The sequence below is a fragment of the Stigmatopora nigra genome, chromosome 7 (genome assembly GCF_051989575.1).
Source record: "Stigmatopora nigra isolate UIUO_SnigA chromosome 7, RoL_Snig_1.1, whole genome shotgun sequence".
NCBI lineage: Eukaryota > Metazoa > Chordata > Actinopteri > Syngnathiformes > Syngnathidae > Stigmatopora > Stigmatopora nigra.
In genome coordinates, this window is record NC_135514.1 from 10,212,805 (window position 1) to 10,232,091 (window position 19,287).

The 19,287-nt window shown below is 38.5% G+C and overlaps 1 protein-coding gene across 5 annotated transcripts in view; it reads right to left on the bottom strand.

The window, feature by feature from the left end:
• The window catches only part of grik5 (glutamate receptor, ionotropic, kainate 5), a 124,139-nt gene that overhangs the window by 31,432 nt on the left and 73,420 nt on the right, over window positions 1-19,287 (bottom strand). For all 5 annotated transcript variants that reach the window (XM_077720349.1, XM_077720352.1, XM_077720348.1 and 2 more), the window contains exons 3-6: window positions 10,482-10,646; window positions 9,016-9,180; window positions 4,152-4,249; window positions 3,884-4,049 (exon numbers count right to left, since the gene is read on the bottom strand). In XM_077720349.1, coding sequence (XP_077576475.1) covers window positions 3,884-4,049; window positions 4,152-4,249; window positions 9,016-9,180; window positions 10,482-10,596 — 544 coding nt within the window. In that variant the 5' untranslated portion in view covers window positions 10,597-10,646. The remainder of the gene's footprint in view (window positions 1-3,883; window positions 4,050-4,151; window positions 4,250-9,015; window positions 9,181-10,481; window positions 10,647-19,287) is intronic.

Here is a 19,287-nt window from a genome sequence, read left to right on the forward strand (position 1 = left end):
CGGGAGAAAGCCTCTGTAAGCAGAGGGGTAATCACTGAAGCAGGCCAAAACTTTAATTAGTTTGAGCAAGAGGGGAGAAAATCAATGCACTTTACAGCTTCCTCTCTTCCCTCACCCTGCTTGTGTCACATATTTTTCTCTGCTGTCTTTCAGCCTTCTTCTTTCTGTTCTGTTCTTTTTGCATGCAACACCTTCACCCTCTCTACGTCCTCTACCTCATCCATCCATTGATGACTGCTTAATGGAATTACTAGTCTCGCGATAGGCCGTTGTTAGTCGGCCAGGGCTGAGAAAAAGCCATGCGTCGGAAATGACCCAAAAATTCGTTTGAGCGAGTGAGTGGTGATTAATTTACCGGCTATGCCGGGTGCACTAAAAAAAGGAGTACAATGTCTCAAATGGCTCTAATGGGTACTCTGCTAGCAAGAGGGACAATGAGATGATGGACATTCAAAACTGCAAAGAAATGCTGTTCGAATTTCACATCTTATTCGCACTGGTCAAAAATGTGTTTTCAAAACACAACTATAAAAGGAATTTAGCAACTAAACTTCATCCAGGTAAACAGACTTCACACCATTTTGATTAGTATATATGGACACAACAAACCTGCCACATAAGTTATATAACAACATCTTCACTATTATTAAAGACGGTCAAAAATGGACAAATTTGTGCTATTTGTCCATATCTCATTTCATAATCAAACAACTTTAAGATCCATTCCTTTAAGTGAAAGTCTCTGAGGTGAAAGTTTAGTCAAAAATCTCCAAAATTCCTTGATGAAATACACACATTACCTCCAGAGGGCGTCATATTTCTGTGTTACGACTTATCACATGATAACCACATAATAGAAAATGGCAGCTGGCACTGACCTGGAAGCAAAATTATGCTTATTACTAAAAAGCAAACAAAACAGTCAAAAGTGTTTGTGGTCAGCCCGCTCGGTACAATAACTCAACACCAAAGCGTGTTTTTGTCCTACAGCGAATAGACTCGCTCTCATTTGTCTGCGCCAACCGGGATTAATGGTCATCGTCTAGGTTAATAACATCGGCGTGCCAAAAGAGAAGACCCCCTGCTCAAATGACTGGCTGGATGCTGTCAGCCTAATAAATGGCCATAGCGACTAATTGAAATTGTGACTCTGCACCAGAGATAAACATCAAGAGGTAGTCTGAACAAAAAAACACATACACAATGGAATACAATGGACGAAACATGTGAAACTAGCTGAAATGTATGTTTTTTTTTTTGCATTGAGAAAACCAAGAACTGCATTTTGTAAGGTGCTTATATTAAGGGTGAAAGGTTGGTTAACTCTGATAATAAATGCTGAGCGCAAGTGGTTATCTGAATCACCCGCAGAAAAAACGGCAGCTCAAAGCACGATGGGCAAAGTGAGCAACAACGACGACAAGAAGAAAAAAAATAGAGTGAAGAACCCAGCATGCAGCAGGACAATCAAACGCACGAGCGGCAGCTGCACGTACGCCCACGCCGTCATTGCAAGAGTGCGGAACAAGCCGCCTGAGTGACAGTTAGCACCTTTGCCGCAACCATGGCAACCGGCTCCATGGCGATAAGATAGCGCAGCCAAGTGGGTCAGAGTCTTTCAAAGTGATAACCTTGGGAAAAAAAATAACATCATATTTGACAAAAGAGACTCGACAAGTATTTTCATACGGGTTATTACGGCACAGTAATTGAATGTATAATAATCCAAAGTGGTGAATAGCATCTCACATTCAAACTAAATTGGTCTAACAGAAGAAGGAAAATACCATCGTTACACTTGAGAAACATGACCTGCTCAGGTTTTTCCATTTAATTTTTGCCATATTTAAGACTTCTGTAATAATTTGATGATTTAGAGAAAAAAAAGTGAAATACTGTAGTTTTAGTCTGGAAAAACATGCTTGTTAATTTTATGTACTTTTTATGAAATTAACTTGGATCCCAGATCGGTCCTCACTGTGTGGAGTTTGCATGTTCTCTCCAGCCTTGAGTGGGTTTTCTCCGGGTACTCCGGTTTCCTCCCACATCCCAAAAACAACAGACTAGTCTTGTTAAATACTCTAAATGCCTCCCAGATTGGAGTCTAAGCATGAATGGTTGTCCTTTGTCTCCTTGTGCCCTGCGATTGGCTGACTACCAACTCAGGGTGTCCCTTACCTGTTGCCTTAAGTCAGCTGGGATATGCTCCAGCACCCTTTGTGAGCCTTGCGAGGATAAACACTTCACAAAATGAATGAGCCTAACTTAGTTGACTATTGTTATTGATTATTCTGTACCATTCCATGCACCAATAAATATAACTGCATAATAAATCAATAATGTGTTCTTTAAAAATTAAAAATAATAAACAATAGGCGCCTACAATGAGTGACTAGTCCCTCTGGTACTTCCCAGGGAATAGTGCTTTGACGTTTCTCTTGATATGAAAACTGCAAAGCATTCCAAAATATTTTTTTTTATTATTATTAGATGAGTGCAGCCTGAAAAGCCCCCAAGGAGGATATGTGCATGGGTATAATAAATGAAAGAAAATAAGAGTGTGGGCATTACTTTATGATCGCTGTCCAACCTGAAAAGCAGTCAAAATATGCCTTTCAAAATCACACATGACTGAGTTGAAAACAGAGCCAAAATGTTGCCTGCTATGTATTCTTATTTCATTCCATTTGGAAAAAAACGGAGTGCCATATTTTTTGGGACATTGACATTTGCTTCCAAAAAAGTGCTACTAAGCGATAAAATAAAGAAAAAAGTTGTGTTTTTATGTTATGTTTGCACCTAATAACATTCACACATAGCATAAGTAACACAATGTAAGTAGAAAAATCGTAGGAGAAGGTTGTGCTAAAACTATAACCTTATTTATCTACATAAATGTATTACAATTTGCATGTCCTTTTTTCCATAACCTCAGAGTAAGAAGAAAGAGTGAATACAATTAAAATCTAATGATAAACAAGGATCTGCAGTGTATAATCATGTTTTGTGTTACATCCTCAATGCCCTTTTGTTAATGTTATTTGTTGAGGTATTTTAGAGTGGCCTTAAAATCTGGGGATACATTTGTATTGGTCCAAAATACCTGGACAATAGAAATTATTATGATTTACTGTTCAAATTAGACTAATTACTCATTTTAAAGAATAATTTTATTTCACATTTGTTAAATAGTGTAGCACGACCGTAATGAATTAGTAAAAATTATCACTGAAGACTAAAAACAACACCAAACTTCTGTGATAATAGATTCTTCTCCAATTTAGTGCTCCATTTGGGAGAAGTCTTCATTTATTAAGTGGATGACTAATTGAGCTACAACACCTATTAGAATGGAAGTAGTTTTCAACACTTATGATTGGCTTGCCCCCAAAGTTAAATTGGATACCTGGACTATAAAATGTCTTCTTATTTAGTGCTTAAATTAAGACTATTTAGTTCTTTTCAAAAATCCATTAGTTTCACATTTGTTCAAATAGCGTAGCATGGCAGTCACAAATGAGTAAAAAAATGATCTGTCAAGATTTAAAAACAACATCAAACCTCTGTAATAAGTTCTTCCCCATCTTAGGAGGCCATTTGGGAAAAAGTCTTACTTTATTAAAGTGGATGACTAATTGAGCCACAGCATCTATTACAGTGGATGCTGTTTTTCAACCCTTGTGACTGGGCAGCCCCCCTAGTTAAAGTGGATTTGTTGTTTACCACCAACAGTGGCACAGAAGGAGACATGTCCCCCCCAAGGCCAGCTCCTCCCAGTCAATGGCTAAGATAGGAACTTACTGCAAGTCTCAAAAAGTGGATGGAAAAGACCCAACTGCCAATTTGAAGGCAATATTTACTTTGATTAACTAAGTGCACTTACATTCAGCCTTGGCGCAGACCAAACTGGCGGAGGGATAGCTGAAGGACCTCAAGATGGCCCCAATGGCCAGACTCAGGTCCTCATTGCTGGGGTACAAAGTGACCGAGGCGAAACGGAGGTACGGGAGGCGGGGTGTCTCCTCTGGACCAATCTTTACATGTGGTATCTATGAGAGGATAGGAATTAAAGCCAAAAAAATAAAAGTTGTGCTTTTACATTTGACCCCGAAACCCACAAGTGTCAATCATGAGCAGTCAAACGGTCTCACCTCTTTCTCTCCGCATATGTGACTGACAGTTGATCCAGAGGCGGGGCTAGATGCCGGACCTATCACCGACACAACACCTTTGGGAAGAATCTGACACACTGCGGGAAGATAAATAAAGAAAAAAGACATAAAGATACATTAGCAGATGCTGCATTCAGGGATAGAGCGTGATTTTTGACTTCATCCCATTGATCCCATTGTAGCAAGAAAATCCGACTGGCTCTAATATGATTTATATGAGAGGAGAACCCCCCCCCCCCCCCCCCCCCCCCCCAGGACAACAGCAGCCAGCCAAAGTCTTCCTGCTATTGCTGCTGTTTGAAAAGATTCACACTATTTTAAGTCTGACAACAGAAGAATACACTGACTGAGCACACCAGTAATGAATTCCAAACAAGTGCTTTATCAGAAAGCCTCTAATTCACGGAGAGGCATTTAATTAACATTGTAACTATGGAGGCAACACATCAAACTGACTGCCGTTTTCATTCATTTGGCCGTAGGAGAAGCAGCTTGACTGAACTCCAGCTTGGGTCTATATTTCTCCAATAGGAGGCCATGCCACTAGTTCGCTGGTTTGATTTGTTTGTTGTTTTTTTGTGTGTGATATATTTTCATAATACTAGCCCATATTTATAAACTCGGACCACAAGTAGCCATCCATCCATAAATGAATTTTCCTTTGCTCTATATCAGGTGTCAAGAACCTTTTTGACAAAGAGAGCCATAAAAAATTAATATTTTCAAACATTATTCCTGGAGAGCCATATTCCAGAATTTAAAAGTAAAAAATACATGAAAATGTGAGCATTTATTATTAATTTCATCACTTTGAATGTAAAAAAAAGTCTGAATTCTTTTCAGAACATTAATTCACTGTCAATAATCAATGTGTATCAATGAGAGAATGCATGCATAAGATTCTAATAAAGAAAGATTACGATTTAAAAAGGCGGAGAGCCATATACACCCATTAAAAAAGCCACATATGGCTCCTGAGCCATAGTTTCCCTACCCCTGCTCTATATTCAACTTTAAATTAACGATTCACACATTTCTATTAGAAAATATATCTTTCAAAATCAAAAACCCTGTTTAAAAACACTACTGATAAACACATGAAACTTTCATTTGAATAAAAAACACCAAGTATATAGAAAATAGGGAATTTCTATTTATGTGCTGTGAGTGCTTGCTGCACTAAATGAATTATTATTTTAAAATGATTTTGTCTAAATGAAGCCTTTATCCTCCCATAAATGCTCTACATTCTCTGCTAGCTTGTAATAAAAAGTTTGAAGGGAGGAATATATTTATGCAATCACGACACACTCCATGCACTTTAAATATTGACATGCATTTGTACAAGCCAATAAATCTTTCCTAATGTAGTTAAAACCTCTAATAACGCCACATTTATTCTCTCCTCTGGTATAAAAACTCCCTTCAGACACAAAACAATGGGAATTGACATGTCTGTTGTTGAATGAAGACTTTTTAAAGCCTTTTCAAAAGGTTGGCGCCTCCATTTTTTTCAACATGACAAGCAAAAGAATTGAGGAAATAAAAGAAGGCAAACCCTACTGTATTCACTACCATGTACTGTGTCCATCCATCAATAGCAATACCGCACTTACTCAGACATTCTCCTGACAAACTCAATTAAAAAGAACATACAAAAAGAGCTTAACATCTGCTATTGGCTGGTGGCCTTAAAAAAACAGATGTTGGACAGCCAAAACAGACACAAATGCAAACATAAACTGTAATTCCACATTTGGTTTACGGTTCAAAATAGCCTCCACCTCTAAAACAGATTATCTTCTTATTTGAAGATCACTCTCTGACCTGCGTGGTCTAACCTCGGGCGGGGTAGATGGGAATAAAGAGCAAAACAAAAAAATCAATCCGAGACAAATTGTCCTGTCCGGCTTCTTGAGAATAAGAGTTGGAGAGGTATGGGGAGGGAAAAACACAATTCGTTCACAGCCTTTTCAGAGTCACAAATAGTCCACGCTCTTGAATTTGATCACTGAGACAAACCTGTGGGTCAACAAGTGTTCTTATCTCATAAAATGAGACAAGGAAAAACCGTGAAGGGAGTCAAAAGAGCAGAAGGGGGCTTAAGTAAAGCTTTAAAAAGGAGGATTCTTTTTCTTTACCCCAATGGACATGGCTCAGAGAGAACCCGGTGGGATTTTGGAGAAAACGATGAAACAAACTACAGTAAAGTTTTATTATAATGTGTGTCATTTTAAAAATGCTTTTTTGGCAGTTTTTCAGTCAATGTTATCATCTAACAGCTATAGGGAAACAATTACCGTATTTTCTGTACTATAAAGGTGCGTTTAGGACGCCCATTAAATGAATGCAATAGTATCTTTAAAATTTGTTTTGTGTATAAGGCACACTGGATTATAAAACACAGTAGTATTAGTAAGGGATTTTATAATAAATCTAATACACATGTCGCGGTGGCGGTACGGGGGCCAAATCTGGCCCGCCGCATCATTTTGTGTGGCCCAGGAAAGTAAATCATGAGTTTTTTCCCCCTTTTAAATCAATAATTGTAAATTTTTCGTCAATTTTTCCTGTGTTTTTAGTTCAAAATCATTTTGTAAAATTTAAAAATATATTTTAAAAAGCTCAAATAAAAATTGATAAAAAACAGAGATAAAAAAACAGATTATTCATGGCTTTTAATCCAGTTCTTTTAATCCATCTATATTTAAAAAAAAACGAAATATTATATCTAAAATGGTCTGGTCCACATGAAATCAAGCTGACGTTAAAGCGGCCCGCGAACCAACCCGAATTTGACTCCCTTGATCTATTAGATGGAGCTGTAGTAGTAATGGTTAGACGTTGTGTTATCAACTAGATGGAGCTGCGCTAAAGTGAAATTTCATACAATGATTAACAATCATTCATATTTAAGCCACATCACAATTTAAGGCCCAATTCCAGCTTTGCAGAACATTAAAGTTTAAACATTAATATCCATTTCAATGTCATTCGTTGCAGTCAACGCGGAAAGCGACTCAATATTTAACATCTGAGTCCTTATACAGTACTTTGTTTGTCTGCATGCTTTTTGTTTTTGTGCACGTGGGTGCGTGACCCGAGTTGTTTTTTCCGACAGCCGTAGCTGTAAGATGACGAGTTCTCTGATCCAAAGACCCCAGCAAAATATTCGCTTGGAGCCAACAAGCTTGTCAGAGTCTCCTGCCCATCGGTCAAGGACACACACCCGCATGCACATATGTATGTACACAAGGCTTCTCATGCTCAACTAGACATTTTGCCCTGGGCTCGTAGCAGGGTTAGAGAACGACAGTATCCGAATCGGAGCAAGGGATTCTCAGGACTCTGTAGTCTTTGTTTTTTATCCATTCTATCAAAATGCAGTCCATTGAGCCAGTTCTTCCTGGAGGGCACTGGTCCTCGGCTTTTAATGAGACTAGCTCGGTAGGTCATTGGCGGTCTCTAGTGAACATGTAAACTCATCAGCACAAGCTTATAAAAGAAAAAAGATGGTGCGTTTTTAATGCTCCGCTTCGAGCATAGTTTTCAGCCATTTTTTCGGAAGGAGAAGAAATGCTGTGGTAAAAAGGAGAATAACGCGACTAATGAGAGAAGAAGCTATAGCTGCCTTACCAAGCTTTGGATTATGACGTACTTCATCATTTATGAATGTTGAGTGTTATCGTTAGACATCTAAGGGAGACAATATTGATTATGAATAATTTATGACACAGGATAGCCGAGTTGGCTAAATTCATGACAGCTTCTTTTGCTGTAGTCAAGCAGACACAAATTGTGGCCTATTGTCAATCCGCAAAGATTAAACATTGTTGCTGATTGGAAACTGGAAATTACCCTTGAGAGTGAATGGTTGTCCGATTGCCAGTTAGCTGGGAGAGGATCCAGCACCCCCTATAACCCTTGGGAGGATAAAAAGTGAACGAATGAAAAAAACCTACCAAATAACATGACTGATTTTGAATTTTTTGGTTTTTTTAAAAAGCAACAGACACTCAAAGTGAATTTAAGGAAGGTAAAATAAATCTTTGGAAATTGTGCTGTCAGAATCGTAACCATTTCCTTTAAATAAAAAATAACGCACTTCATATGTTGTAAAAGGAATGAAAAATGATATGATAAATCAGAAATGTTATTTCCACCACTCAGTCTGTCCAGAGGTTATTATTAACTATTAAAGTTTAAATAAAAAGTACAATCTTTGTTTTATGCATATAGTCAGAACAATAATGTACTGAAAAAGTACTAGTTGAATAAATAAAAGATTATTCAATATTGCCAACAGGCTTTATGGCTGAAGGTAATTTAATCCATTATTGTCTATTATAAAAGCAAGGTTACTAATTAGAATGAAGACCAAGGCACTTGCTAAAAAAACATTTTAAAAATAAAAAATAAGTAAGAAAAAAAGCTCCTTTATGGTATTCAAGCAGCTTGGGCCCTAAGTTTTACCTTTACAAATTTAATCACCAACCTTTATCAAAGCAATAGATTTACTAATTTTAAATAATGGCACAAGTTGATATAGTAGATGAGCCCAAGTGTCAAATCCCTACAAGCCCCTTACCGTGCTCAAACAATAACAACTTTGATTCTTGGCACTCTGCCAATGGCCTGATTTTCAACCTTAGAAATTTAATTTAAACTTCACTGTATTTACCTAATGAAAGTAGGCATTATAAAAATTGGTGCTGTCAAATGTCAAACTAACACACATCTGTTAACAGTGCTCTGGTTTCAATATATATATATATATTATTTTTTTAAAGTTGTAACCAGTCTAGTTATAGCTTCTTTATCTGAATAGGAAGACTTGACTCACTGGTGTCAGTGGTGTCATACTGCGAGTCTTTCTGCAGCTCGTAGATGTCCACCTCCACTCGAGCTCTGGATGGACCCTCCATTAGGCTGTTGATGTTTTCCCTTGCCAGCGACAGCGCCAGACGCTCTCCGCGCCCACACACCGACTGGTCGTCCAAGATGGCCGCTAGTGCCAGGAAGAGAGAGAGCATGGTCGAGAGTTATTATTGCTGAGGGACAGCGACATGCAAAGACACAAAATTCAGAGTATTTGTGGTGGTACGGTGTTCTGAGGTCAGTTTTCTCAGATGGATGGATGATTGACACACCATTTTAATGACATTATCCTTAATTGTTGTCTTGGGTGATAACCAATTCGAGGTCCTGCCCTGCTTACTGCCTAAAATTGGCTGGAATAAGCTCAAGCACCACCAAATGAATGCACTTTACTATCTCCATATCTTGCCTCCTGCTTGAACTTTGTTTTCTCTTTCCTGCTGAGTTGCTTCAGGCACTGATCCGTTCCCCTGACCAGATTTAAGAATGATACTCATCGCCTGAAATAGCAGCGGGAACATTAAGTAACTCTACTCTACTTTGGTTTGTGCTGATATTTTTTGCAAAGACTCGTTTGAACACGTGAATGTTGTTCATGTTAATTCGGGATAGAAATCTGTCATATTATCTCTCTCAAAAAAAGACCATAATCAGAAGAATTACTTTTATTCTTGTGGCAGTGTCTGAACAAATTTTGGACCTTGGGAAAATGCATTTGAGACCTTAAAAGGCAGGAGTTAAAGGAGTCTTTTGTAATTAGTGGACCCATTGCCACAAATTTCCTTCTCAGCACTTTGCCAAGGCCCGATTCCAAACTTTCCAAATGGTTTTATTGTTCTTTATTAAAATGAATAAACATTTACCGATTTCAAATAAAGACTCAAGATGATGCAGTATATATAGAGTCAAAAGTGAAAGGATTACGTGCTGTTTTTAAAGCACTGGAGCAGCCACAAATTTCATTTTCAGTGCTCTGCCTGAAGTTTTCACCATTACAATTTCATTGCTGTCATTTATCAGAGCAAAAATTTAGCCCAGTTTATTGAGTATATCTACATTCTAATCAGTGGTTGTTTCTTAATGAAGTTCATAAAATATAGTATTGATGAGAGAAAAAAACAAACTGTAGAAAATCTAAAAATACAGCTAAGTAACAAAATATTTAAAAAAAAAAAAAAAGAATAGGAAAAAAATAAAAATAAAAATGAAAAATTATTTTTAAAAAATTATATTTTTGTACAATTACCAAATTTGTCTTGTTAATCATATTTTGCGCCCTACAAAAATGTACAAACAATTTAATTTTCAATGTTGTATGTAGTATTGTATTCCCCCAGTGCTTTATGATGTATATATATTTATTGAATGTTAGTGTGTGTGTTTATGCATCACGGGGTAAATACATCAGTTGAAAGATTGTCAGAAACTCACCCATGCGAACAGCGGAGAGTACTGGGGTTTGACAAAGTGAGCGTGGCGGCATGTTGGCTAGCAGGAGGAAGAGCAGGTAGTGTATTGACAGCAGCAGTGCTGGCAGAGCCGGCATCTTCTACTGCTCCTCATGGAGAATGGTCTGCTGGCTGCCGGTACCACCACCTGGAGGAATGAAAGACACATTATATGTTAATGTTAATGGAGCAGCTTCTAAATCATAGGTTTCCAAACCTGGCCTCAAAATGTTAGAATACGATTACAAGTCATTCGAACCATAGTTGAACTCATTGGTGTACGTGATTCAAGGCTCCACGAGAGGGCTACTTCAAATTTACGTGAATTCCTGTTTCCGATAAACACTTTCTATCAAGGACATTGACTATCGTTGTCAACATCAGACATTCCTACCAGAGAAGGTCAAGTTCTATGTTATAATCTTTGTGTCTTTATCGCTATATACTTAAAAGAATCTTGTCACAAGCGAAATTCAAGAGTCACTCTGAAATAGTGTCGGAATTGTAGCTGAGACACGTCTCATTACCAACAATGGGCAGTGAAATGAAACATAAATGTAGCAATTCTGTTCAATATCAAAGGAACGACTTGACAAGCAAAGTGGATCGAATCTTGAATCTCAAGTGATCTACCATTAATACCTTTGATCAATGTAATGAGCACCCCTGTTCTGGATAATATTTTAGCTATTATCTGTTGCCATGACATATTATCCGGGCCTTCAGACCCTGTGTTTCCAATGGCATGTGGATATACTAGAAATAGCTGGTCATTTTTTAGTTTCTTTCTTTTTCCCTCCGATCTCAACCAATCAGATGTCAGATTGTAACATCGGCTCCATCCCAGCAAGGCCTGCTGGGTTGGCATGTGACATTGAGGATGCTGCTTACTGTGTTGGTGTTTTGTTGTTCGGCGTTCAACAAACAGCAGAAAAGTGTATCCATATCTTGGCTCTTTTCCCAAATACTGCAAAATATACTTCAATAATTTATATAGTGGCAAGAATACAGTCTGTTGAAACCTGGGTACCATTGTATTTGATACCCGTGTTCAAAATAATGTTTGGTTTCTCTCAATGAAACAGTTGTTTGTACGAACTGATTTTTTCCCCAATGGTTATCATTGTGAAACATCACGTTTTAAACATTTTCAGCATAGTAGTAGTTAATGCATCAAAATATTCTTGCTGCCAAGAGATACGAACAAACAAGTCTACATCCAGTTCCTAAGTAATTTTGGCATGACCCTCAAAAGGTAGCACATACACCCTGACCCCTGGGAGTAAAAAGGTTCCCCATCAATGATTTCAATCGTGCACAAGTAGGACCTGAGTAGCCCTCACTCTACTTTACTTCCATCGTGGAACTATGAAGGTGTGATTGACTGTGATGTCTGTGAGACGGTAGAGTAGCGTGCCGCCTGTCTGCTGGTGAAATATGCTAGGTGCGTTTCCTCCTCGGGTCTCCTGCGGAGAGTCAGTCTTTTGGAAGTGACAGGCCTCAGCCTTGAAGAGCTCTCCAGAGGCAGTTCAAAGACAACAGCGCAAACAAGCGCAAGTACACGTACTTGCACGGGAAAAGGCTCTCGAAGACAGCTTCCTCAGTCTTCTGTGTCCCAATGCGCATTTTCCGCAGGCCTAGTGTAACATCCTTAGTTCATTTCCAACACAATTACAAGACACGACTTCTTAAGCCCTGGAAGGCTCTGACTGACGACACGACCAGAAAGGAAGAAGCCGCCAGACGAAGAAACAGATGGAATTGGAAGGGCAGAAGGACAAGCTGAAAGACTTGAATCTCGACCACAAATTGAGCTCAGATGAGCAGTACAGGGACAGTGCGAGGCCCTGACAAATGCACATAGAGGGGGGCCAAGTAGAAGATGAATGATGTTTGCTAAACACTGCCATGTTTATTTTTTCCAGCAAAATGGAGCGCATCAGAATAATAATTATGGAAATATTTTCATGTAAATACTGATAACAAAGATGTGAGTTTCTAGTGTTGGAAATTGACTTTGACTTGGACCTCCACACGGATCTCAAATATTGCCTGGGGGAAACACCATTTATTTTTTTCATCCATTATCAATGCAAAGGGAGACCGACAACTATTCGCATTCACAATCATGCCATGAGTTTGACACTGTTCCCCTACACCAGGGGTAGGGAAGCTATGGCTCGGGAGTCACATGTGGCTCTTTTGATGAGTGCATCTGCCTCTTTGCTAACCTGTGAGCTAAAATATGGAACCTGCCTATGACAGAACTGACATATTACATCTAGAACTGCTTTAATCTTCATTTTTCTTCTTCTGGAATGCATCCTCTCGTTGATTAGCAACAGCACAAGAATACTTTTGAAAAAATATTCATTTTTTTCCACTTTAAAATTGGTGAAATTACAAAAAAAAATTGATAAGGCACTCGTTTACATGTATGTATTTTGACTTTTAAATTCATGGTATGGCTCACAAGGAATAACATTGGAAAATGTGAATTATTTATGGCTCTCTCTGTCAAAAAGGTTCCCGACCTCTGCCCTACACCATCAGGTAACCCAGATGAGTAATAATTTTTATAATTAACCCGAGCATATTCAACTGTCACCATGATAGGAACTCCGTCATGAATTGAAGAAAAAAAACCTCACATATCCCAATTTGTTCCATATTTTTTATATTCCAAAAACACAGGTTTCAGGAAAACAGCCAGATTACCTTTCTCCAAAAAGTGTAAATTCAATTACAGTAAGTATAAGCCCTATGCTGGTGTATATCCTACAAAGGTGCTGCCTCTCAGATGCCCTCAAGTGTGGAGCACAAATCAAAAACCCTGCATGATACTTGTCATGCCTCTTCTAAGCGGTCCTGTCATGACCATCTCGGAGGTCATGTGGTGCATTCCGGGTGGCGCCGACTTTGTTTTATTTTACCATTTTTGTCATTCGCTGAGACAGGAAAAAGATATGTGCTGAGACTAAATCAAGCTCAACAGTCTCCAGAAAGTCATCGTCCAAGACAGTTTTCTCTAAAACCTTGTTACAAATCCCTTGCCTGAAATATGCACTTTATTCATTCATTCAGTTAGTATTTGCTTAATCAACAAGCCATATTTAAGCCATTCCTTCAATAGTTTAGTAAATTCCACGTTACATTTACCCAGAAAAGTGACTCCATTAACATGACGATTATCCATTGTGATGATAAAAATATTAGTGACCATTATTAGAATCCTAAAAGGTGTCTTGAAGGTGACTGGAGACCAAACCTCTTTGACAATGGTGAAAATATATTTATAAATGGTCATTTTTAACCTTACTCATTCATTAATTGCCTTTTTAAAAGCAGAGTTAAATTTCATATTTAATAGTATTTCAGAAGCAGGTTTATTGAGCTTTTAATTTCAATACAAAGTAGTAGTGTTTCCACCTTTTTAAATGTTTTTTAGTATTCATCGGAAGAACATGGGTGGCCTGCATAGAGACGGCAAAAACAAGCTTTTAGTGAAAAGAAACCAGTCCAACACAAGTGACCTTTACACTCATTTTTTGTGCTTTTGTGACACCTAGAACTATGAAAGAAAAATAATTAACTGTATAACATTCAATGTTTTGCCATTTATTTCACTCATAATTGATGCGACAATCAGTTAAACCACAGGTGTCAAAGTGGCGGCCCGGGGGCCAAATCTGGCCAACCGCATCATTTTGCTGGCCCGAATAAGTAAATCATGAGTACTCTGTTTTAGGAAATTGAAATGAAGGGTATAGATGTATATTACATTTCCTCATTTTCCTCCTTTTAAATCAATAATTGTATTTTTTAAATCCATTTTTACAGTGTTTTTAGTTCAAAAGTCATTCTGTAAAATCTAAAAATATATTTAAAAAAAAGATAAAATAAACATTGTTTTAGATCTTCTAGGCTTTTAATCCAGTTATTTTAATCAATTTATTTTTAAAAATTCTAAATAAACTTGAGTTGACGTCAACCCCTAGTCTGACACTCTTGAGTTAGACAATGCAACAATCTTTAACTTCAACCTAAATATTATCTTATTCAACATAGGATTATGTACAGGCCAAAAGATCTTAACATGATTAAAATTATGAAATGCATAGAAAAATATCATCCAAATACGTATGCACTTTTTTGCTCAATGAGCTCACAGAGTTTAGTCTTGGAACAAAACTTTTTTTCCTTTTTTTTAAACATTGTTTCATATCACTTATCTGCCTTTTTGTGCAATTGCTGACGGGCTCTTTTTTTCAGATTCCACTTCCTGGGGTTTGTTTGTTTCAAAGTCTGGGCAAAAAAAGAAAACGAAATAGAGTGTGTGTGCGTTTGTGTCCACAAACATGGCAGTAGTACTAATAGCTTCCATACCACACTGTGCAGATGGGCGTCATGGCCTCATTATGCTTAACCCTTCTGAAATTGAACGGGAGGACAGGCCCGAGCGCGTCAGCCATCTGCACGCCTCTGACATATCCATGAATAACGGGGGCGCCGAGGGACTCATTGTTTTCAATCGATAGTGTCTGCATATGTGTGTGTCTAAACATACGAAACTAATGACTGCCGACCAAAGTGCAATGTGGTTGTCACATTTGTGGAAACATCAGGAGTTACACAAGGGCTGATTAGTGTGAGCACGTTAGGCTGTTCAATGAATACGTTTGTGACCGTGTCAGTTGACCAATCAGAGGCTCTGATTAAGAAACCTAATTAAGAAAGCCTTTTAAGTCAAAGTATTTTGTTGTTTTTTTTTTTTTCATCTGTCGTTTTTTTTTTGTTCGATTATCTCAATTTGGATGCATTTTTGGAAGATATATTTAACATTGATATTGATTTAGATTTTGTAATGCATTTATCTTCTCATTATTTGCCTGTATCTTTAGTTAAGTGTACTTATTTACAGTTTCGATCTCTGCTAAATGCACCCTTGCGGGCTATAAAACACATTCCTTAGTAAGGGGGAAAGTACAAGCGTTATAATTTATGTAAAGCTATAGTTTGGCCACTTGAATACTGGCAGGCAGTGAGAGCTGTTTAGTTTGCTTGTCCTAAAACTTGGATACATTTTCAAATACTCTGGGTTAAATAGACAATTCTTAGTTCATGAAAAATATATATGTCCATCCCTGCATTTCAAATCAATAATGTAAAAAAATGCACGAACAACATTATACCTTCAGTTGTGTTATGAAGAATGATCGAAATTGAAGAAAATTTACTTTTGATAGGGTAAAAATCACTGTGATTTGGAGTATTTCTTTAATAATCTATGTGTTAAAATGTTTACCATAACAATCAGCCTATAGGGCATATCTGACTAAAAGTCACGCCCACTAAAGTCAACAAAAAACAGTTTGTTCATTTAACAGTATAACAAAACGTGTGACTGCACTATGGAATATTTCTGGGTCCTGTGATTGTAGAAGTCCATAAATTAGCCATAAAGAACTAGAAGGATTGACAGTGGGATAAAAACGTAGCAATAATCGATTACCAAAATAGTCGTCTAGTCATCAATACTTGTTGCACAGTCACTGTCATCTTTTAGTGATGTTTTTGTCTTGTAGCTTGTTATGAGATCGTTCTAATGTAAAAGTAGGGTCAGAGCAAAATGGTTGTAAACACTGGAGGAAAACGACAAGCAGGTCATGCAATGTTGATTGTGTGTCAGCGTGATGCTTTATCGATTGAGAGCTAGTCAGGGCCAAAGTGACAGACCTTCAGGTGCATTCAATCAAAAAACGGCATGGGTAACATCATGACGGAGGTTTTACGTTTAAGTCGGGCCATCTGATTGGCTATTATAGAAAAGCGGGTGACGAATAAGAAGCCTCTGAGTGAGGGCCTCAACGTCTTCATCAATAAATGTGGATGGGCACGTAATGTTTTTTCACTGTTATTGAAGATTTTGACTGCATTAATCTCGGGTAAAGAAAAGGGAGAAGGAAGAGTGAGGAAAGCGAAGCCGGGGGAATTGACTCAGGACGTCGAGGGAATAGAAGAAGCAAAATTGAATGCACGGGTGGAGGAGATTGGAAAGGGCTTGGGTGGAATGAGAGAGAGGATTGAGTCGGGAGAAGGCGCAGAAGCAAAAGCCCCTTTTACACACACAGTGGGTGCCGCCGTGTTTACATAATTTCCACTCATGCCGCACAGAGATGTGATCAAGCGAGACGGCAGGATGCATTGTCGTAATTTAAGCTCCTGGCTAGCGCCAGCTATGCCTCTATGTAAAGTTACAAGTTGCTATATTGATTTATCTCAATGCTCCTCTTTTTGACTTCATCTACAAAGATCTGCAATACACATGCAGGTGAAGGCCTCCCATTCATTTACCGTATTTTTACGACTATAAGGCGCACTTAAAAGTCATAAATTTTCTCCAAAATACACAGTGCGTCTTATAATCCAGTGCGCCTTATATATGGAAAAAACTGAAAACCAAAAACGAAAAACCACCACTGTCTGATACTAAAAAAACACAAACGCCTGAACTGAAACAATACTGTTAAATATGCAGATGCCATCTTAGTTTACAAAATCTTCCATCATATAGCTCCTCCCCCACTGCAAGATTTTATACAAAAAAATCCAAAACATCAACAATGGCTTGCTCTAGAGGTGACTGTGTAGTGAGTGCTTCATACCCGGAAGTCAATAGCAAAGGCGCACTTAAAAGTCTTAAATTTTCTCCAAAATAGACAGTGCGCCTTATATACGGAAAAAATGTCATTCATTGAGGGTGCGCCTTATAATGCGGTGCGCCTTATAGTCGTGAAAATACGGTACACATTTCACATGGTTAGCGTTTCAATGTGATTGATTGGCTGGCAACCGATTGGTTGGCTCCAGGAACCGCGCGACCCTTTTGAAAAAAGAAGCGGTATGGAAAAGAAATGAATGGGGAAAAATGCAGAGGAAGTTTTGCATTTGATCTTAATATGTAAGAAGCATAAGGTAGACATCTGACCTAACAGCTTGCTCACTGTAGAGCATGACTTATAATCAGCTGTAATTGATGCAAGAACAAATCTATGTATCTCCATGTCTAATTCTTTTGTCCATTTAGTATTCTAATATAGTCAAGACACCCGCATAAGACTTGAGGTGATTTTGGGGGAGCTGATGTAGATAAAAGCAGATTAGTAATGAGTTTATATCTCATATATTACAACACGTCAAGTCTCTTGGCCAAAGAGGAAATTATATTTTGGCAGACTGGGACACTGACAAATACTCTATTATTGTAGTTTTCATGTCTGGGAGAGGGAGGGGAAGTTGGATGATGGATTGGATCGATATGGGGTTGGAATTAAGATTTGAAAGTATAACAATATTTGTGGGTGGGGTTGATGGACGGATGCACAGCTGGATGACAAAATAAGGAGAACAAAAAGAGCCAAACAAAAAGTGCATGACAGAACAGATTGATTGCATTGGAATCAACAACAAAAAGAATATCGATGGACTAAATCGGGGGTGGGGAACCTTTTTGACAAAGTGAGCCATAAACAATTCATATTTCAAACATTATTCCTTGAGAGCCATACTCAGAATTTAAAAGTAAAAATATATGAAAATGTGAGCATTTATTATTAATTTCACCACTTTGAAAGTTAAAAAAAAAGTCTGAATTCTTTTGAGAACATTAATTCACTGTTGCTAATCAATGAATATCAATGAGTATGCATGCAGAAGAGTCTAATGAAGAAAAAATATGATTTTAAAAAAGGCGCTAGAGATAGTTTCGGTGCCACAGTCGCTCCCATTGGTGCGTTCATAGAGCCACATATGGCTCCCGAGCCATAGGTTCCCTACCCCTGGACTAAATGGATTTGCAACAACGGTCACTTTGTATTACACTCAGCCAAGTAACTCCTGCATTACCCATCATCACCAAAGTCCATAGTCATCTATGGTAACAATGTTGTCACACTAGCGGAATTTATTCAGGTGTGTGAGTGTGTAGGCTTGTGTGTGTCAGCTGTCAGTCAACAGGGAGCTGCAATTCCTTGGAGTGCAACCAACAGCACACTCCCACAGCTCACCACTTGGCCCTTGTTCTACAGAGAAGCACGTGCAGCTTTTCATGGCGTAAGTCGCCCTACACACCTCTGACAAACACAAAAGGCAAAAGCACATAAATATTCCCACTTCCTGCCTGTCTGTGAATGCAGCAGAGAATAAAAGAAAAGAAGGGGGCATTCATCTTGGTCTTCGTGTGTGTGTGTGTATAGAAGCACAAATGCACATTAGTGTGTGTGTGCTTTAACTTGGCCGCCTGCATATTGCGTCTACAGTGCCTATTATGAAAGAGAGAAGCGTAAAATCAGAGATCCTAATTATCTAGGGAGAGAATGAGGAAGGAAAGAAGGTGGGAGTCTGGGCCAAGGACGGTAGAGGAAGAGAAGGCTGAGAAAGATGAAGGAGGAGGTGGACAGGAGATGGGTTGGTTGGGTGGGGGGGTGTTTGGAGAAAATCAGAAAGGCTATCTAGCCTTGTACCCGCAGGAGATGAGCAAAGGATGAATGAAGACTAAGGCGAAAGAAGGACTGGACCAAGGAGGAGGGGTGGAAGAAAGCGCAAAAAGACAAAAACAAGCCCGATAGAGGAGTGCAGCTTGAGGCGAGGAAGAAGATGAGGAAGGGTGTCACGGAGGGAGGGGGGGTTGGCAAATCATTTGTTTTCCCTTCTCGGCCTTATTGTGTGACACAACAAAATGTGACAGTCGTCATAATGACGGGATGAGTCATTTCTGTAATTGAATCTGC